This window comes from Wyeomyia smithii, chromosome 2, assembly GCF_029784165.1.
Source record: "Wyeomyia smithii strain HCP4-BCI-WySm-NY-G18 chromosome 2, ASM2978416v1, whole genome shotgun sequence".
Lineage (NCBI taxonomy): Eukaryota > Metazoa > Arthropoda > Insecta > Diptera > Culicidae > Wyeomyia > Wyeomyia smithii.
Genome location: NC_073695.1, coordinates 56298621 through 56317664, shown reverse-complemented (window position 1 = coordinate 56317664; position 19044 = coordinate 56298621). Strand labels below are relative to the sequence as shown.

The 19044-nt window shown below is 40.0% G+C and overlaps 1 protein-coding gene across 2 annotated transcripts in view; it reads left to right on the top strand.

Annotated features, from left to right (window-relative positions):
• The window catches only part of LOC129724791 (band 7 protein AGAP004871), a 281087-nt gene that overhangs the window by 3293 nt on the left and 258750 nt on the right, over positions 1-19044 (top strand). For both annotated transcript variants that reach the window (XM_055679956.1, XM_055679957.1), the window contains exons 2-3: positions 14099-14362; positions 14425-14442. In XM_055679956.1, coding sequence (XP_055535931.1) covers positions 14146-14362; positions 14425-14442 — 235 coding nt within the window. In that variant the 5' untranslated portion in view covers positions 14099-14145. The remainder of the gene's footprint in view (positions 1-14098; positions 14363-14424; positions 14443-19044) is intronic.

The window sequence follows — 19044 nt, the reverse complement described above, 5'->3', positions numbered from 1 at the left end:
GCCCACCGCAACCTATTGACTTTGGCCAGGTGTGTAATGAGGCTCTCTCCAAGTAGCGCGTGCAGCTCGTGGTCCATGCGCTGTCGCCATTTTTCGTCGTCCGTCTGTACTCCACCGTAGATAGTCCGCAGCAATTTCCGTTCGAAAACTTCAAGGGAGTTAAGGTCCTCTGCGAGAAGCGTTGTTGTCTCGATTCCGTAAAGGACTACCGGTATTATCAGGGTTTTGTATAGCGTCAACTTCGTGCGTCGTCGCACTCGACTAGGTCGAAGTGTCTACCGAAGTGAAAAGTAGGCACGATTTTCAGCCTAGATGCGTCTCTGGATCTCTTTGCTGGTGTTATTGTCGGTGGTCACCAGTGACCCCAAGTACACGAGCTCGTCGACCACCTCAAGCCTATCGCCGTCTACAAAGACTTGAGTTGGGAGGCTGATGTTGTTCTCCTTGGAGCCTCTCGCTCGCATGTATTTCGTTTTCGATGCATTTATTTGCAGTCCGATTCGTCCGGCTTCGGCTTTCAGCCGGGTGTAGGTCTCTTCAGCCGTCGCTAAGTTACGTGTTATGATGTCAAAGTCATCCGCGAAGCCCAGAAGCTGAACATATCTCGTGAAAATCGTGTATCGATACCCGCCCTCGGATCAACCCCTCAAGAAGCGATGATAAACAGCAAACAGGAAAGTCCATCACCTTGTCTTAACCTTTTGCGCCGGCTCGAGAGTATCCCCGAAACGAAGACACCCCGTTAAGCATACAGACGCGAGGCATAGTACGCTAGGCATAATGGACGGCAGGCATAAGGACACGAGGCCGAATAGAAGCGAGGCCGAATGGACGCAAGGCCGAATGGGCGCAAGGCCGAATGGAGACAAGAGCCGGAATACGGTATTATCGTCATCACGATGTTACTGACATTTTACGTAGATCAGACACCAACCAATCAATTCCTGAGACTTTTTTGCCTTTCTCCTAGAAAGGTATAGCAATCACTTGCAAAACCGAAAGTAAAAAAGTGCTCCAAAGGGCCGAATGGCATATATCACTCGACTCAGCTCGACGAGCTGAGCATTTTCCGTATGTGTGCGTGTGTGTGTGTGTGTGTGTGTGTGTGTGTGTGTGTGTGTGTGTGTGTGTATGTGCAGATTTTTATTCTCACTCACTTTTCTCAGAGATGGCTGGACCGATTTTCATGAAATTAATTGCAAATGAAAGGTCTTATTGCCCCATAAGACTCTATTGAATTTCATTGTAATCGGATTTTTAGTTTAGAGGTTATGTTTAAAAATGTGAAAATCATGAAACATCAATATCTCAGAAACTACAAAACCGATTTGAATAAAATTGGTCTCGAAAAAAACGGGCTACCTAGAAAACCCTTAAGTTTTGAATTTCATAAAGATTGAACTTGTGGTTCAAAAGTTATGAAAAGAAACGTGTTCTGAAGACTGTTTAATCTCACTCACGTTTCTCAGAGATGGCTGTACCGATTTTCATAAAATCAGTGTCAAATGGTAGGTCTGATTGCCCCATAAAACCCTATTGATTTGTTTTGCAATCGGACTATTACTTTGCCTGTTATGTTTAAAAATGTGAAATCCAGCTATGCAAAGGAACATATTCCGAAGACTACTTGGACTCACTCACTTTTCTCAGAGATGGCCGACCCGATTTCCACAAAATTAGTGTCAAATGAATGGTCTAGCTGCCTCAGAAGACCCTATTGAATTTTACTGTAATCGAACTGTAACTTCATTTGTAACGTGCCGACTTGTGAAAATCACGAAACTTCATTATCTCAGAAACTACACAACCGATTTGATAATTATTATCAGATGAGCGGGCTAGTTAAGGGTTAACTGATGAATTATAGTTGAACACGTGGTTTCAAAGTTTGGCTGCACTACACGTTCCCATTTCATTTGATTATAATCGAACTCAAGCAACCGTTATGTATTAAATTGTTAATAAAACAACGAAAGTCTATTATCTTAAAAATTACATGACTTATTTGAACATAACTAGTGTCATACGAACGAGTCATCTCTCAAACTTACAAATAACAAACTTCATAACAATTTGATATGTGGCTCAAAAGTTATGGAAAGAAGAGAAATTCAAAGTGTATAATGACTTATTATATCTACAGCGGCGCAAGCGATGAGACACCTCAGTCGGTGGCTAGACTCCGAACGCGTATCACGGAAGAGCTCCTGCGTGCGTGAAGAGATCACTCTCTTAGTTATAAAAAATAAACTCCCACCGGGCAGTGTGTGCAGTTCATCGTTGGCGTGCTGAGATAGGGGAACACAATAGTAGAGGGTGATTCGACTTTGGTTTAGAACTATTTATACCTTTCCCAGTAGTTTAATTGGCCAAAACACCTTGTTGGAGACAACGGAGATTGCGGGTTCGAGTCCCGTCTGGACGAGGGAAATTTTTTTTCTAAGCCTAAAAGTCACACCTTCTATTCCCGTTCATTTTCGCATGCTCGCAAACTGCATACATTGCCCGCTTTACTAAAACTTAAAATGTAAGTCATATGACAAAAATGAAATTAGTTCGTAAAGTAAGTCATATTGGGTGATATTTGGTCACTTTGGACTGTTTTTCAGAAGCCGAAAGTCGTCATTTTGGACTTTAAAATTGCCTGTGAAATCAATTTCTGTCATCTGGGCGTAATTCTGGTTCCGAAAACATTCATATTGAATGGTATTTGGTCATTTCCGGTTGTTTGCCAGACACCGGAAGTCACCATCTTAAAATTCAAGATTGTGTCTGTGATCAATTTTTAGCTTCTGTGCATCTTTCTGGTTCCAGAAATACTAGTATTTAATGGGAATCGTCCATTTCAGGCTGTTTTTCAGAAACCGGAAGTTGCCATCTTACAATTCAAAATGTTGTCTGAAGTCGATTTGTGGCTCCAGTGCAACATTACGGTTCCAGAAATACCCATATTGGGTGGTATTTGGGCATTTGCCGCTGTTTTTCCGACACCGGAAGTCGCCATTTTGGAATTCATAATGGCATTTGGAGACAATTTCTGGATTTTGAACGGCATACTGGTTAAAGAAAACCTCATATTGGGTGGTATTTGGTCATTTTCTGCTGTTTTCAGAAACCGGAAGTCGCCATCTTAGAATTTAAAATGCTATCTGTGGTCGATTGTAGCTCCTGTGTATTATTCTAGATCCGGATATTATTATATTGGGTGGAAATCGGCCATTTTCGGCTGTTTTCCGGAAACCGGAAGTTGCCATCTTACAATCCAAAATGTTGCCTGATGTCGATTATGGAACATATTTGTTACCACTAAAAACATTCATCTGCCAATATGGTTCCATTTAGTTGATTAGTTCGCGAGATGTGCAGAAATTTGTGAAGAAACATGTACTTCCAGAAGAGGGAGGGGCGTAAAACCATTATGGACATATTTGTTACCTCTAAAAACATTCACATACCAAATTTGGTTGTATTTTCTTGATTGGTTCTTGAGCTGTGCGAAATTTGAATTTCATTTTCATGGGATCCCTCCCTTATAGAAGAGGGAGTCGGGTGTCAAACCATTATGTACATATTTGTTACCACTAAAAACATTTACCTGCCAAATTTTGCTCCATTTGGTTGATCAGTTCTCGAGATGTGCACAAATTTTTGTTTCATCCAACTATTATGACATATTAGTTACCCCTTAAAACATCCATATGCCAAATTCGGTTTCATTTGCTTGGTTTGTTCTTGAGTTGTGCAGAAATTTATGTTTCATTTGTATGGGACCCCTCCCTTCCAGAAGAGGGAGGGGTCTCGAACTATCATAGGAACCTTTATCGGCACCAAAAACCTCTACATACAAGTTTTCACGTCGATCGGTTCGGTAGTTTTCGGGCCTATATGGATCAGACAGACAGACAGACTTGACTGCATTTTTATATGTAAAGATTACAACATCAATATTTATCATTCTGTGCCGAACACGCATCAGTATCGGACGTGTTTGGTGATCGCTCCGATAGAATATAATACAAAAGACGCGCGAGCGAGTGTTGGCATTGTTTGCCTGGTCGAGTGAAGGTTCAAGGTCGCCCGCCTTTGTGCAACTGTTTCGCATCGTGGCTGTTTGCTGGTGCGTAAGCCGATTTGGCTGCTAAGTGATTTGTGCTACAGCAGTGGACGAGAATCTCAACACAAAGGAGGAAAAAGAAGAAGCCAACAGTTGACAGCGAGTTGTGTCGCTGTGCTGAGTGATCACACACCCGGCTCGCTGCTGGTGGCTGTTTGGGGCTGCTGTATTGGTGCTGCTGGCTGTAACGGCTGCAGCTTCGACCGTTCGCACAACCAACCCTGCTGAAAGGAGAAGTAAAGAGGTACGTGTTCTGTCGGCGCTAGTGCGCTAGATTTAGCGCGATGGATGTAGATCCCTCCCTCGCCTCCCGTGCCACCATCCCCGAACCCCTCCGACCCTGTCCCTCCTGCCAACCCTTCCTCTGTTAATTCTCCAGTCCTCCCTCGCCCCAGGCTTTACCCGGACGGATCTCAGGGCAGCTTTACTGATTTCTTTCGGCCAAAAGCAGGACCGAAATCGAAACCGTTAAACATCCTGCAGATTTCGAAAGACCTGACGGAAGGGTACAAGGCCGTGACCGAAATCTCCAAGGTCAGACCCAACAAGCTCCGTGTCGTGGTCAGCGACCTGGAACAGGCCAACGCTATTGCTCGCTCCGAGCTTTTCACACGCGAGTATCGCGTTTATATACCTGCACGAGACGTGGAGATCGACGGTGTCATAACCGATTCGAGTCTGTCGGTCGAGTGTATCTTGGCAAGCGGTTTTGGCTGCTTCAAAAATGCTTTGTGTCACGACGTAAAAGTAAAGATCATAGATTGCAAGCAATTGCGGTCTGTGTCTCTTGTCAACGGCACAAAAGTGTACACTCCGTCAGACTCGTTTCGTGTTACGTTTGCCGGATCTGCTCTCCCTAGCCACGTCTCGATCGATCGGGTTCGTCTGCCTGTGCGATTGTATGTACCCCGTGTTATGAATTGCACCAATTGCAAGCAGTTAGACCACACAGCCGCCTACTGCTGCAATAAGGCACGATGTAGCAAGTGTGGGGAGACTCATGCGGAAGATTCTTGCAGTGTTAATGCTGAAAAATGTATTCACTGTGGGGAAAACCAGCATGAGCTCCCACATGCCCGGTGTACATGCAGCGCAGAGATAAAATCAAGCGGTCACTTAAGGAGCGTTCAAAGCGTTCTTACGCTGAGATGCTGAAGAAGACCGTGACCACTTCTACCATAACATCGAGCCCCTTTGATCTGTTGCCCTCCGATGAAACCGATTCTGACGATTCATCAGCGGGAACATCTTATGCCAATTCTGGGGAGTCTAGGAAGAGGAAAAATGTTTCTTCTCCTAAGCTTCCCCGTAAAGGTCCTAAGATTTCCCAAAGTGTAATGAAAAGTACGAACAAACCAAACAGTGCTGCGGAAAAACCGAAGCAAACTCCTCCTGGGCTTGCAAATTTAAAGTCCCAGAAGGAGTTCCCAGCACTGCCAGGAACATCTAAAACCCCAGTTGTTCCTTTTGCACATCCAGTTGATAAAACAAACTCTGGATTAGTGAAATTTTCTGACATTGTGGACTGGATTTTTGAAAATTTCAATATACCCGATCCAATTAAAATTTTTCTTACAGCATTCCTCCCAACAGTTAGATCATTTTTGAAGCAGTTGACTGCCCAATGGCCCCTCCTTGCAGCGATTGTATCCTTCGATGCCTAATTCAACTGCGTATATGAAGGATTCTATCTCTGTCTTACAGTGGAGTTGTAGAAGTATTTTATCAAAAATTGATTCGTTTGAAGTTTTGATAAATAAAAACAAATGCGATGCATTTTCCCTTTGTGAAACTTGGCTTACTTCAAATATTGATCTCAACTTCCATGATTTTAATATTATTCGCCTTGATCGAGACACCCCATATGGAGGAGTACTTTTAGGGATTAAAAAGTGCTATTCTTTCTATCGTATTAACCTCCCCTCGATTCCAGGCATCGAAGTTGTCGCATGTCAAATGACAATACAAGGTAAAGAGCTTTGTATTGCCTCAATATATATTCCTCCCAGAGCACAGGTTGGGCAACGGCTGCTCTTTGATTTAATAGAACATCTTCCCTCGCCACGTTTGATTTTAGGAGACTTCAACTCTCATGGTGTGGCTTGGGGTTCCCCCTACAATGATAACCGCTCCTCTTTAATCTATAACCTATGCGATGACTTCGACATGACTATTTTGAACAACGGTGAAATGACACGTATCCCAAAACCTCCAGCGCGCCCAAGCGCTTTGGATCTATCCTTATGTTCGACGTCGCTACGGTTGGATTGCACATGGAAGGTAATCCTCGATCGTCACGGTAGCGACCATCTGCCTATTCTTATTTCAATTACTAACGGTTCAACTCGCATGCGACCAATTGACATTCCGTATGACCTCACACGGAATGTCGATTGGAAGTTATACGAGGAAATGATTTCAAAAGCGGTCGAGTCGATTCAACATCACCCACCACTTGAAGAATACAACCTCCTCGCGGGCTTAATCCGACGCCGCGTTGCCAGCCCAAACGAAGAAATATCCCGGCGTAACGATCAAAGAGCAGCCTCCAACTCCGTGGTGGGACAAAGAGTGCTCCGATGTCTACACGCAAAGATCCGACGCGTTTTTGGCCTTCCAGAAGGGAGGTATACCCGACGACTATATACGGTATTCGGAGCTTAATACCAAGCTTAAAAGCCTGGCTAAAGCAAAGAAACGCGGATATTGGCGTCGGTTCGTGAAAGAGACGTCGGTTCGTGAACGAAAGCGAGGAGTCTTCAAGTCGGTGGATATTTGATTTTGCCAGGAAAGTATGTCCGGATTCTGTTCCTGCGCAAAACTTTGTTCGCGATCGCGTCTCCGGGTCACGACGCGATAGAATCACCTTTTACGATGGCAGAATTTTCAGTTGCCCTCCTGTCCTGTAACAATAACGCACCTGGGTTAGATAGAATCAAATTCAACTTGTTGAAGAATCTACCCGGCAATGCCAAGAGGCGCTTGTTGAACTTGTTCAATAAGTTCCTGGAGCAAAACATTGTACCGCAGGATTGGAGGCAAGTGAAGGTGATCGCCATCCAAAAACCAGGGCAACCAGCTTCTGATCACAACTCTTATAGGCCGATTGCGATGCTATCCTGTATCCGGAAATTGATGGAAAAAATGATACTCCGTCGTTTAGACCACTGGGTCGAATCAAATGGTCTACTATCAGATACTCAATTTGGCTTCCGCCGTGCCAAAGGGACGAATGATTGTCTTGCGTTGCTTTCAACAGATATTCAGCTGGCGTATGCTCGCAAAGAACAAATGGCGTCTGCGTTCTTGGACATTAAGGGGGCTTTTGATTCCGTTTCTATTGACATTCTTTCGGATAAACTTCACCGACAAGGATTTTCTCCATTTTTGAACAATTTTTTGCACAATTTGCTGTCCGAAAAGCACATGCATTTTACGCACGGCGATTTGGCAACTTTTCGCATTAGCTACATGGGTCTTCCCCAGGGCTCATGTTTAAGCCCCCTTCTTTACAACTTTTATGTAAATGACATCGACGAATGTCTGGCAAATTCATGCACGATAAGACAACTTGCAGACGACAGTGTAATCTCTGTTACAGGAGCCAAAGCTGCCGATTTGCAAGGACCATTGCAAGATACCTTGGACAATTTGTCTGCTTGGGCTTTACAGCTAGGTATCGAATTCTCTCCGGAGAAGACTGAGATAGTAGTTTTTCCTAGGAAGCATGAACCTGCGCAGCTTCAAACACAATTAATGGGTAAAACGATTTCTCAGGTTTTGGTACACAAATATCTTGGTGTCTGGTTCGACTCTAAAGGCACCTGGGGTTGTCACGTTAGGTATCTGATGAAAAAATGTCAACAAAAAGTGAATTTTCTTCGTACAATAACCGGACAATGGTGGGGAGCCCACCCAGGAGACCTTATAAGGCTTTACCAAACAACGATATTGTCTGTCATTGAGTACGGGTGTTTCTGCTTCCGCTCCGCAGCAAACACACATTTGATCAAACTGGAGCGAATACAATATCGTTGTTTGCGTATCGCCTTGGGTTGCATGCAGTCGACCCATACGATGAGTTTGGAGGTCTTAGCTGGAGAACATCTAAAACCCCAGTTGTTTCTTTTGCACTCCCAGTTGATGAAACAAACTCTGGATTAGTGAAATTTTCTAAAATTGTGGACTGGATTTTTGAAACTTTCAATGTACCCGATCCAATTAAAATTTTTCTTACAGCATTCCTCCCAACAGTTAGATCATTTTTGAAGCAGTTGAATGCCCAATGGCCCCTCCTTGCAGCGACTGTATCCTTCGATGCCTAATTCATCTGCGTATACGAAGGATTCTATCTCTGTCTTACAGTGGAATTGTAGAAGTATTTTACCAAAAATGGATTCATTTAAAGTTTTAATAAATAGAAACAAATGCGATGCATTTTCCCTTTGTGAAACTTGGCTTACTTCAAATATTGATCTCAACTTCCATGATTTTAATATTATTCGCCTTGATCGAGACACCCCATATGGAGGAGTACTTTTAGGGATTAAACAGTGCTATTCTTTCTATCGTATTAACCTCCCCTCGATTCCAGGCATCGAAGTTGTCGCATGTCAAATGACAATACAAGGTAAAGAGCTTTGTATTGCCTCAATATATATTCCTCCCAGAGCCAGCGTTGCCAGGTAATTTTTTAAAAAATCTGGAAAATGCAAAATAAAAATCTGGCAGTCATTTCGTGGGGTGAAAGGTTAATTTTTCGGATAAAAGTCTTGGGGTACGCAAAATTTGAGGTGACAAAATTGCAAAATTTCGCGCCAAAATCGAAGTGATGACCTTTTTGCGGAACAGAGAAAATAAAATCTGGATAAAATCTGGATCATCCATGAAAAATCTGGATATTTGGACATCAAAGCTGTCTACCTGGATACATGTTCAAAAATCTGGATAATCCAGCTAAATCTGGATACCTGGCAACGCTGCCCAGAGCACAGGTTGGGCAACGGCTGCTCTTTGATTTAATAGAACTTCTTCCCTCGCCACGTTTGATTTTAGGAGACTTCAACTCTCATGGTGTGGCTTGGGGTTCCCCCTACAATGATAACCTCTCCTCGTTAATCTATAACCTTTGCGATGACTTCGTCATGACTATTTTAAACAACGGTGAAATGACACGTATCCCGAAACCTCCAGCGCGCCCAAGCGCTTTGGATCTATCCTTATGTTCGACGTCGCTACGGTTGGATTGCACATGGAAGGTAATCCTCGATCCTCACGGTAGCGACCATCTGCCTATTCTTATTTCAATTACTAACGGTTGACCTCACACGGAATGTTGATTGGAAGTTATACGAGGAAATGATTTCAAAAGCGGTCGAGTCGATTCAACATCACCCACCACTTGAAGAATACAACCTCCTCGCGGGCTTAATCCTCGACGCCGCGACGCCGAGTACTACCATTGAAAAACCGCTTCTGGAGCCTGTCTTCTCGCATTCTTATCAAATGTGAGGTCTTGAACCGTCCTGTGATTGAAAATTTTGAAAGGTTATTCGAACTTAATTCTCAAACCCGTTTTATGACATTGTATTTCAATCACTATCCCATAATATTAACCCTTCTTCGAATATTCCAAATCGTGTCGACTTATCAAATACTTCTGATTCTACTGTGTTTTTCGATACATCCATGATAGAAGAAACTCGTGGAATCCCGGATCATTTACGCGTGCAGCAGATCCCCAATATTTTTTCCAATAAATATCGAAACATCAACTGCGACAATATGTTCTACACTGACGGATCACTTCTTGATGGGTCCACTGGCTTCGGTATTTTCAATAACAACTTAACCGTCTCCCATAAGCTTGATAACCCTGCTTCTGTTTACGTCGCAGAATTGGCTGCAATTCAGTACACCCTAGGGATTATCGAAAAAATGCCCACGGACCATAATTTCATCTTTACGGACAGTCTCAGTTCCATTGAGGCTCTCCGATCGATGAAAGATGTTAAGCACTCTCCGTATTTCCTGGGGAAAATACGGTAACATCTGAGTGCTTTATCCGAAAAATCTACTCAGATTACCTTAGCGTGGGTCCCTTCTCACTGCTCGATACCGGGCAATGAGAAAGCGGACTCTTTGGCTAAAGTGGGCGCATCAAACGGTGGAATTTATGAAAGACCAATTGCCTTTAATGAATTTTTCTCATTTGTACGTCAGAATACGATCATCAGTTGGCAAAATGCTTGGACCAGAGGGGAACTGGGAAGGTGGTTACATTCCATAATCCCCAAGGTGTCGACGAACCCGTGGTTCAAGGGGTTGGATGTAGGTCGGGATTTCATTTGCGTGATGTCCCGGCTTATGTCCAATCACTATAGATTTGACGCGCATTTCCGTCGTGTTGGGCTCGGGGAAAGTGGTATCTGTGCCTGTGGTGAAGGTTATCACGACATAGAGCACGTTGTTTGGTCATGCCCTGTACACCGTGACGCCAGGTCTAAATTAATAGCTTCCCTGCAGGCCGAAGGTAGGCAGTCGGCTGTTCCTGTTCGTGATGTCTTGGCGAGCCGTGACCTATCCTACATGTCCCTTATATACGTTTTCCTGAAATCCATCCACGCCCCAGTTTAGTCCTACCCCCTTCCGCCTGCATCCAGCCTAACGACAAGAACACGTTAAGACCCCGGATCCGGAAACAGCAATGAGACCCGCACGATACTCTCAAGGCCCGAGGGAGACAACCCAATATGCCAGTCCGTAATATCTTGGCCCAGCAGCGGAACAAGTGTTTACCTATGGCAATGAAAACCATCATACAGTAAACCAGTGCTTTTAATGCAAAATATTATAGCTTTAAGTTACATTTAATTTCAGCTCGTAGTCGGCAGCGAGGATAAAAAATTTGCTTTTAGTTATTAAGATACTTTAGAAAGTAAGCTACCAGATATAATTGGCGCCGTTAAACATTAAATTGTATTTGTGCCGTGTCAAATAAATTATAGATGAACAAAAAAAAACATCAATATTTTAGAACCTAAAGAGTGAATATACATTTATTGGATTGAAGCGTTCATGTAAACCTATTTTTACAAATAAAAAATTGAATGAGAAAGGCTGGGTCTGACCGCTAGGTGGATTAATTTAGGGTTTTACTCAATATAAGACATAATTTGACTACCACTTTTAGATATTAGCGCATTACCATTAATGTTCAGACATACTCGATATTATTTGCTTTGTGAAATATACTAAAACCATGCCAAAACCGTTTTCGTAGAATCACCGTTTTGAGTTCAGTTTTTGTCCGATTTAAGATCTGTTTTTTTAAAGATGGGTAAGAAGATGCCAATTTTTTAAAGATGGGTAAGAAGATGCTAATATGTGGACAAACTCTTGGAATTTTGATGTTTGGTCCTAAAACAAAATGGCGTCGAAAAAACATAGAAAATTTCCAATTTCTCAAAAATTCAAAATGGCGCCATTGTTGCCCTTTTAGCTGAAATATGTTCAAACTAGGGAAGTTTATTTTCGCATCAAACTTAATCAAAAAATCAAACATAGAAGCCAAGGCAAAAAAATTGTTGCACTGTGCTATCTATGCATCCACCCAAATGCAAAAAAATGTAATTTGATTATTGGAACTATTCTACTATACAAAATTGTTAAGCCTGGTTGAAACACAGAATTCGTCCTCTGATTGGTCGCATGCTTGCTCTCCTTAATACGGCCAACAGAATCATGTACCTAGTGGAAAAGGCATTCAAGCTTTGAATACAAACGTTATTTTCTATAATATCCATTATGGGACTGGTATGCGTTTATTTTTTAGATGGGAAAAAATGACCTGATATTTTTTGCAAATTTTACAGAACAAACTATGTTGTTTTTCACATTTATTTTGAGAAGCGTTGGTGATTCTATCCGCTGATGGACATCACTCAAAATCGACGAAAATGCAGATGGGACTGATATGCGTTTTTGGCAGTAGAACAGTTCTAACTCTAGCAGTAGCAGGAGCGAATAGCAGCAGCAGCATTGGGTACCAGCAGTTGTAGTGGTAGCAGCGTCAGCGGTAGGAGCAGCGGCACTTCCTCTAGTAAAAAGCTGCATTTGTGCAGTAGCGGCAGCATCAGCGGTAGAAAACTCTGCCGTATTGTCAACATACAACGATTGCATGCTTTGGGGATGATTTAAAAACACAGAACTTGGATTACTTGAAATTTGAAGCTAAAAAACGTAGAGCGTTCTTTTTTCACCTGTGAACAATTGCTGCAGCGGCAAAAAAGGAAGGGTTTTTCATTACATTATGACGGGTGATGAAATTAGGATTTATTACAGCAATTCAATAAAAATAAATTCATGAGTCACTATGGCCCGATCGTGCTTCTTCGTCATCGGCTCGGTGAAATAAACACGCTGCGAAGGTTATGCCACAAATTATTCTGCTCTTGAAGCTCTAATATGAAAATGCCAAGACGCATGTTTACGCATACTATTTCATGAACAAGTGGTCAGCCTGCAGCCAAACCTAACCAAGCGCCAAAAATCTTATTTCGAGTATCCGGAGTTTAAAGTTTACCCACCCCGTATGTTTACTGTAAACTGCAATAGAGAATTTTTGTCAGAATATCATCATGAACTGTTCAAATCACTTCGTTCTTTCATGAAAGATAGAATATTAATATTCTAGACCAGAAAATAATAGCTCAATTTTCTGGTCGCACGCCAACCGTATGCAATTGATAAATGACACTCTGAATGTTGTTTCACAAGAGAAAATCAACAAAAAGAAATAACTTTCAACGTTCATAAAAAAGATAAATTTTTCTTTTTAAGTTCGAAGGAAGTATGGAAAAGAGTGACTTCGTTGTTTTGGCCAGAGCTCAATATAACTTGAAAACCATAAAAAAATAATTGAGACTATAACTATGAGGTTTTGAAACATACGATCGCGTAATGGCCAGGCACACATTTTGGAAGGACCGACCGATACACGCAAAGCAAAGGTTAGATTACGTTCAGTCACGGATGAGAGACACCTGAAGGTAGATAAAATTAACCAATTCAAAGAAAGTTTAACATGTTGCTAGATAAATCAGCTGACAAATTTATATTTTTCTTCAAAGAATTTAATAATTTTTCTTTTACTTGTAACTTAGCTCATTGACAAATATTCATTGTCATTCCAAATATATAGTACACGTTTGAAACATCAACAGAAGATACGTGTGATGAAACATTTCATGAGAAAATGTTGGTTTAATTTCAAATTTAAAGAAAATTGAAGATACACCTATTTTAGACCTTCTCAATTTTATACCGTACAATTAAAAATGCACAGATTGAAAAACTATTCCCATAAATCCAGAATTGTAGTTTCATATGACTATTCGAGAACTATGTCATTACCCTTCATAATAATGAAGAAGCAACTGAGGCGTGTGAAATTAATCACACAGCCAGCAATTGCCGTTCACACCGGCTGCCACTGATGAAGAAACTTAAACCTGGCAAATGTCTCATCGAACAATAATTTATTTAGTTCACCACTTTATTGTGGCTATTTCCGGCAGGTATCCAGGCAGTCCATCGATTCACTGCCACTGCATACTTGCCCTTGTAAAATGATATCCTCATTTGATTACGTCCTGTTTCTATTGGTTTTCTCAAAGGGTCGGTTGACAAGCACACGAAAGGTGGAAGGTGCCGATTTGGTGAAGGTAAAGCTTTGTAAATAACTGAATAATCTAGTGAGTGAGGTGGAAAAGGGGACCGAATTATTCCTTTATCAAAAAGAGATCGATAGAAATGAACAGCTGCGAAAGATGCCACGCTGTACATTGTTAATTGTTTGCTGGCCACTTACTAGAAAGGAACACGTAGGTCTTGCAGCAGCTGGCTTGTGCTTTATTCTGCGTGACTTCTTGAGAATTGACAGCAAACTGAAGTACCTATATGCGTTTGATCTTTTTATTGCAGAGTGTTTCAAAAGAGGGTGGTGCTAATTTTGGCGCGGTGAAGTACTTATGATGATACCTTTGGACCCGATGGGGCTACCGGTGGTGAATGGCGGTGGCAGCGGCGGCGGAGGAGGACCTGTTGGCGGTGGAGTCAGAAGAAGCGGTTCTGATGGACCCATGGGTACTAGCGGTGGCATGAACACTATCAGTATTGCGACAATTGGCTCCAGTGTACCATTTCATCACCAGACGGATGATGCTTACAGGAGTAAACTGATGAAAAGTAAGGATTTGTTGTATTTTGGGTTTTTTAATTGTAATGCAATTCTTCTTTTTCTTTTTTAGATACTTTGCGAAATTATGGTGAGTTTTAGATAATGCTTTGTAAAAATGATTTGAAAAACTAACATTGCAAGAGCTCGAAGCAAAGTTGTTATGTGTTATGTAAAAATTCGTTTAAATCATAGCCTCCATCCGTGAAGACACCAAATGATTTACTGGGCTGAAGTCTAAATGAATTAATTGATCACCGCTAGGGGAGAGAGACAAAATTATACCATTAATTCCATTCTATACAAAGGGTAGACATAATGGAAGGGGTTCAATTACGGCGTCTACAACAGGGGAGCCATATCGCCCTATTTAGTATGATTCTAATTATATTCTAATTATAGCTACCGTACCGAAAATGTACCGTAAGCCGTCGTCTCATAAGGTATCGGTTCTAATTTACCTATGTAATATGCAAAATACTATAGTTGAAGATGTAAGTACTATTGCTTTAAAATAATTCGTTTAAAGTGAACATCAATACGACACAAGATTACATATCTTTAATGTTTATAGAATGTAAAATTTTTAGTTTATTTCCCTGAAATAATCACAGGCACAAATAACGTGCAATTGAATCTAATTGATAAATTTGTTGTGACACTTTCCACAAACTTTATTGATGTTGCTGTTGTGGGTTTCATTTCAAAAACATCGCGTTGAATAACCAATTTTTTTTTTCGAAATTTCGCATAAGATAGTCGAAAGGCCGACTTAGGATATTGTCAGCGTAAATTTTTGATAAAGACTACCATATAAGATTATCACAGTCGAATATCGCACACAATTCCGCAGTTATGGGTGATAGGTATCGATACTAGCGATATCGAAACGATTGATAGAAATATTTTATTATATTGACAAAGATACTTCATCATGACTGCTACATTGGTAGGTTGATAAAAAACACTCCAGCAGTGCTCAGCGTGATACCGATACATATTTATTAAATTTATAAAGTATACTTTATGAAGTATACCGTGGGGTCAGATATCGATATAATGACAATTAAAAAAGTACCGTGATTCAAAAGTGTCGATGCTCAGTATCACTCAGTCAATCTTGTAACACTTATTTATGTTTTGGTTTTCAGCATAGTTTTCAAGTAAAGTTTGCTCAAAAATATATATTATATGTTGCAAAAGAAAAACAAAAACAATGAACCAAACAAACTACCACTGCGCTACTAAGGTGTCAGTTTGAGAGAGCGAAATAAGAAATTGGGCAATGAATGATTATCACAGAAGTCTAAGTTTTGTAAGGGACAATAAAAGTAGTTGCTCCTTTTTCACAGACTCTTTCCTAGTATTTTTTATCAGTAGCGTAGTCGAAGGGGACTTACGGGTTCAAATTGCCTCCAGAGCCTTCGCTCTTCGAAATATTTTTCAATATTAGAATTCTACATTGGTACTATTTATTAGAGTGCCTTTGAAATGTATAAGATGAATTAGACCTTCGAATTTTGTTTAGTGGTATAGCTCAAAAACTTCGTCCCTTGCAAAAAAAATCAGCTCAATCGGACTTCGGGATTTGGAGCCTCAAAAGAGCCAAATTTTCACATTTGTTCATGGAATTGTCGAGATCGAGTTTTGTTTTGAACCAAATATCTTAGAAATGACTAAAACTGGCGGATCTTTTGACGTATTTTTTTTCAACCCACTTTCTGGGAGAGTCTCCCAATTCCAAAACTTCTTGAAAGTCGATTTTAAATTGTTTTTTTAGAGAAAACTCCTTTGGATCTTTGGAATCAGAAGGATTTTTCTATATCCAAAATTTCATATTTTATTTTCATCGGTCAAAAAAGTGGGGTACGTGTAGAGAAAAAAAAACGACCATTTGGTATTCGTTCAGGAGGTAGATTTATTATGTTAAACAAATTTTAATTAAACTTAACCTACTGAAACCCCGGAGAGAAACAAATCACTTTACCGATTGTTCTTTGTGTTCTTATCATGATTTATAATTTTTGGCTTTGTCCTTGTCACCTATAGTTATCAAGAAAGAAAAATGTCAGCGCCACTTTTTTCGGCTCATTCATTTCGCTGCGATGTGGCCATCGTTTCTCCCACGGGAAACAAGGTGTCTAGTATCAGTACTTTATTTCGACGAAGGAATGTCGAAAAATATACTATTTCAGACTATGCAACGGAAGATTGCATCGAATGTCTGTCTGTGGGATTAGAGTTTTGTGAATATACCTGATTCTAGGATAGAGGCTACTGCTCGATTGAGCTAAAATGGGGACTTTTTTTAAAAAAACGAAGCTTTTGAACTCTATCGTTAAACGAAATTTGAAAAGTCGTTTTCCATTAGTCGGATTTGAGTCTTGGGGGGGTTCGGAACAGATACTTCCGGGGGAACGTAATTTATTTTCTCAGGGGGGCCGGGGCACTCGCCCCATTTAAATCCGGGCCTGATTAAGACCCTATTATTTATGTCATGAAATTAACATGACATTCTTGTACTGACCATTGACTGATCTACGCGACGTTGTTCTCACCTATTCTCTTTTTTCAATTTTACTACTACAACGCAACATAATATTTTTTTTAAACTGTCACTTTTGATTTGGCTGAAACTTTGCATAGACGTTTCTGTAGGCAAGAGCTGCCATTTTGTGCTATTGGTTTATTTTTTTAGAACACAACTCATATTTGAGAAGCTATTGAAAAATACTATTTTGGGAAGGTATTGATGATTACAAATATTTTAAGGGCCAAAACGGCTTGTTTGATCGGTGTGACGTCTTCGACAAAGTTGTAGATAGTAAATTTGTCTTTTCAAAAAAAATACACTTAAAAAAAATATTTATTTTTTGAAAAAAATAAGTTAAAAGAAAAATTAACAATTATTTATCTAAAAAAACTCATTTTTGTAAAACTCAACTTTTTTATAAAAACTACAAAAGCTTACCTTAATAACGCAACCGGTCCGATCATGGAGAAATCAAGAAAAATAAAGTTATAATTGTTTGAAAAAAAATTTTTTTTTCACAGTGTACATTTTTTTAAAAATTATTATCTACAACTTTGCCAAAGAGACTATGCCAATCAAACAAACCGTTTTAACTGTTAAAATAATTTTAATTTCCCATAGTGAGCTCTATTGGAAATTAAAAATATTTGTACAGCCAAAACGGTTCAAATGATTGGCAAAGTGTCTTCGGCAAAGTTGTAGATAACAATTTTGTCCTTCAAAAAAATAAAAAAAAAAAATAAAATAAAAGTTAAATTGAATCAAAAAAATCAAAATATCATAACTTTTTTTTCTTGATTTCTTCATGATTGGAATCTTTTGTAGTTTTTTTAACTCTTTTTCAAAAAATTAATAATTATTTTAGAGTGTATATTTTTTTTGAAAGACAAAATCATTATCTACAACTTTGTTGAAGACATCACACCGATCAATCAAACCGTTGAGCATATTTCCATAGCTTCTCAAAAATGAGTCGTGTTCCAAAAAATTAAACCAATAGCACAAAATGGCATCTTTTGCCTATAGAAACGTCTATGCAAAGTTTCAGTCTAATAAAAAATGGTCGATCAATTCAGTTGCCCGTTTTTTTGTGGAATTGATCTCATGATAGTCATTAATTTAGGTTACACTTTCTCAATCTGCCTCCCTCTTAATTTTTTTAAATAATTTTTCCATCGAACCGTCCCAGAAGGAAATCATGTCTGAGCCATTGCTTTAGTGTGATCAATTGTTGCGTTCCTTCCATTCACATAAGTGTTGAACTGACGTCGCACAAACTGGTCAACAAAGGTTTTGCTCCAAAGCTTAAACTTGGAAATAAAAGAAAGATTATAGTTTTTTAATCATTCTTGTCAATTTTAATGTCCCTTTCAAAAAAAGAAGTGCGTCAAAAGGTCGCAAAATAATTGCTCACCAGGCTCGTCACTTTTACGTTTGTTTACGGAAAATCTCATTTTAGTTTCACAAGATTTTACGCACTTCCGAACTGGCTAAGGGCACCACAATTCACAGGACAGGTGAAAAGCTATAAACTTCTATTTCTCTTCAGTTCAAGCTCTAGGAAAAATCTGTGTTGACAACTGGTCGACAAAGGTGAGAAAAAAAATTGGCCCAGATATCAAACTGAAGAAAGATAAAGGTTATAAGTATTTAATAATTCTTGTAAATTTCGGTGTTTCTAGCCAAGTTGAAAGTGCGCAAAGTCATCAGAGGCTTTAATGAAGTTTTCATGTAAGCAAACATAGAAGCGCCGAACCCAGCAGCAAATTACTTCGCGGTCTTTTGACGCTGGAGACACTAAAAATTCATAGGAATGGTAAAAACGTAAAATGTTTAATTTTTCCAGTTTGAGCTTTCGGGTAGTTTTTGTTTTGTTTTTGTCGACCAGTGTTATACAGCGAATACAGTGACCTGGATTGAAGCAGTTTTTTGTGCTAATGTGAATGCCGTTTAATTAAACCGATTTTTCTTGAAAATATGAAAATTTTAAGTGTAGGGAAAAACACAAATTGGTTAAAAACTTACATTCAAAATTGCAATTTCTCATTGTTAAGATAATTAATGAATCAAACGATTCATTAGCGGTTGCAACGTTAGCGTTTTCAACGAAATTCTCGAGAGAGCAGGGAAGAATAAAGTGCATTGGTTTTAAGCTATTTT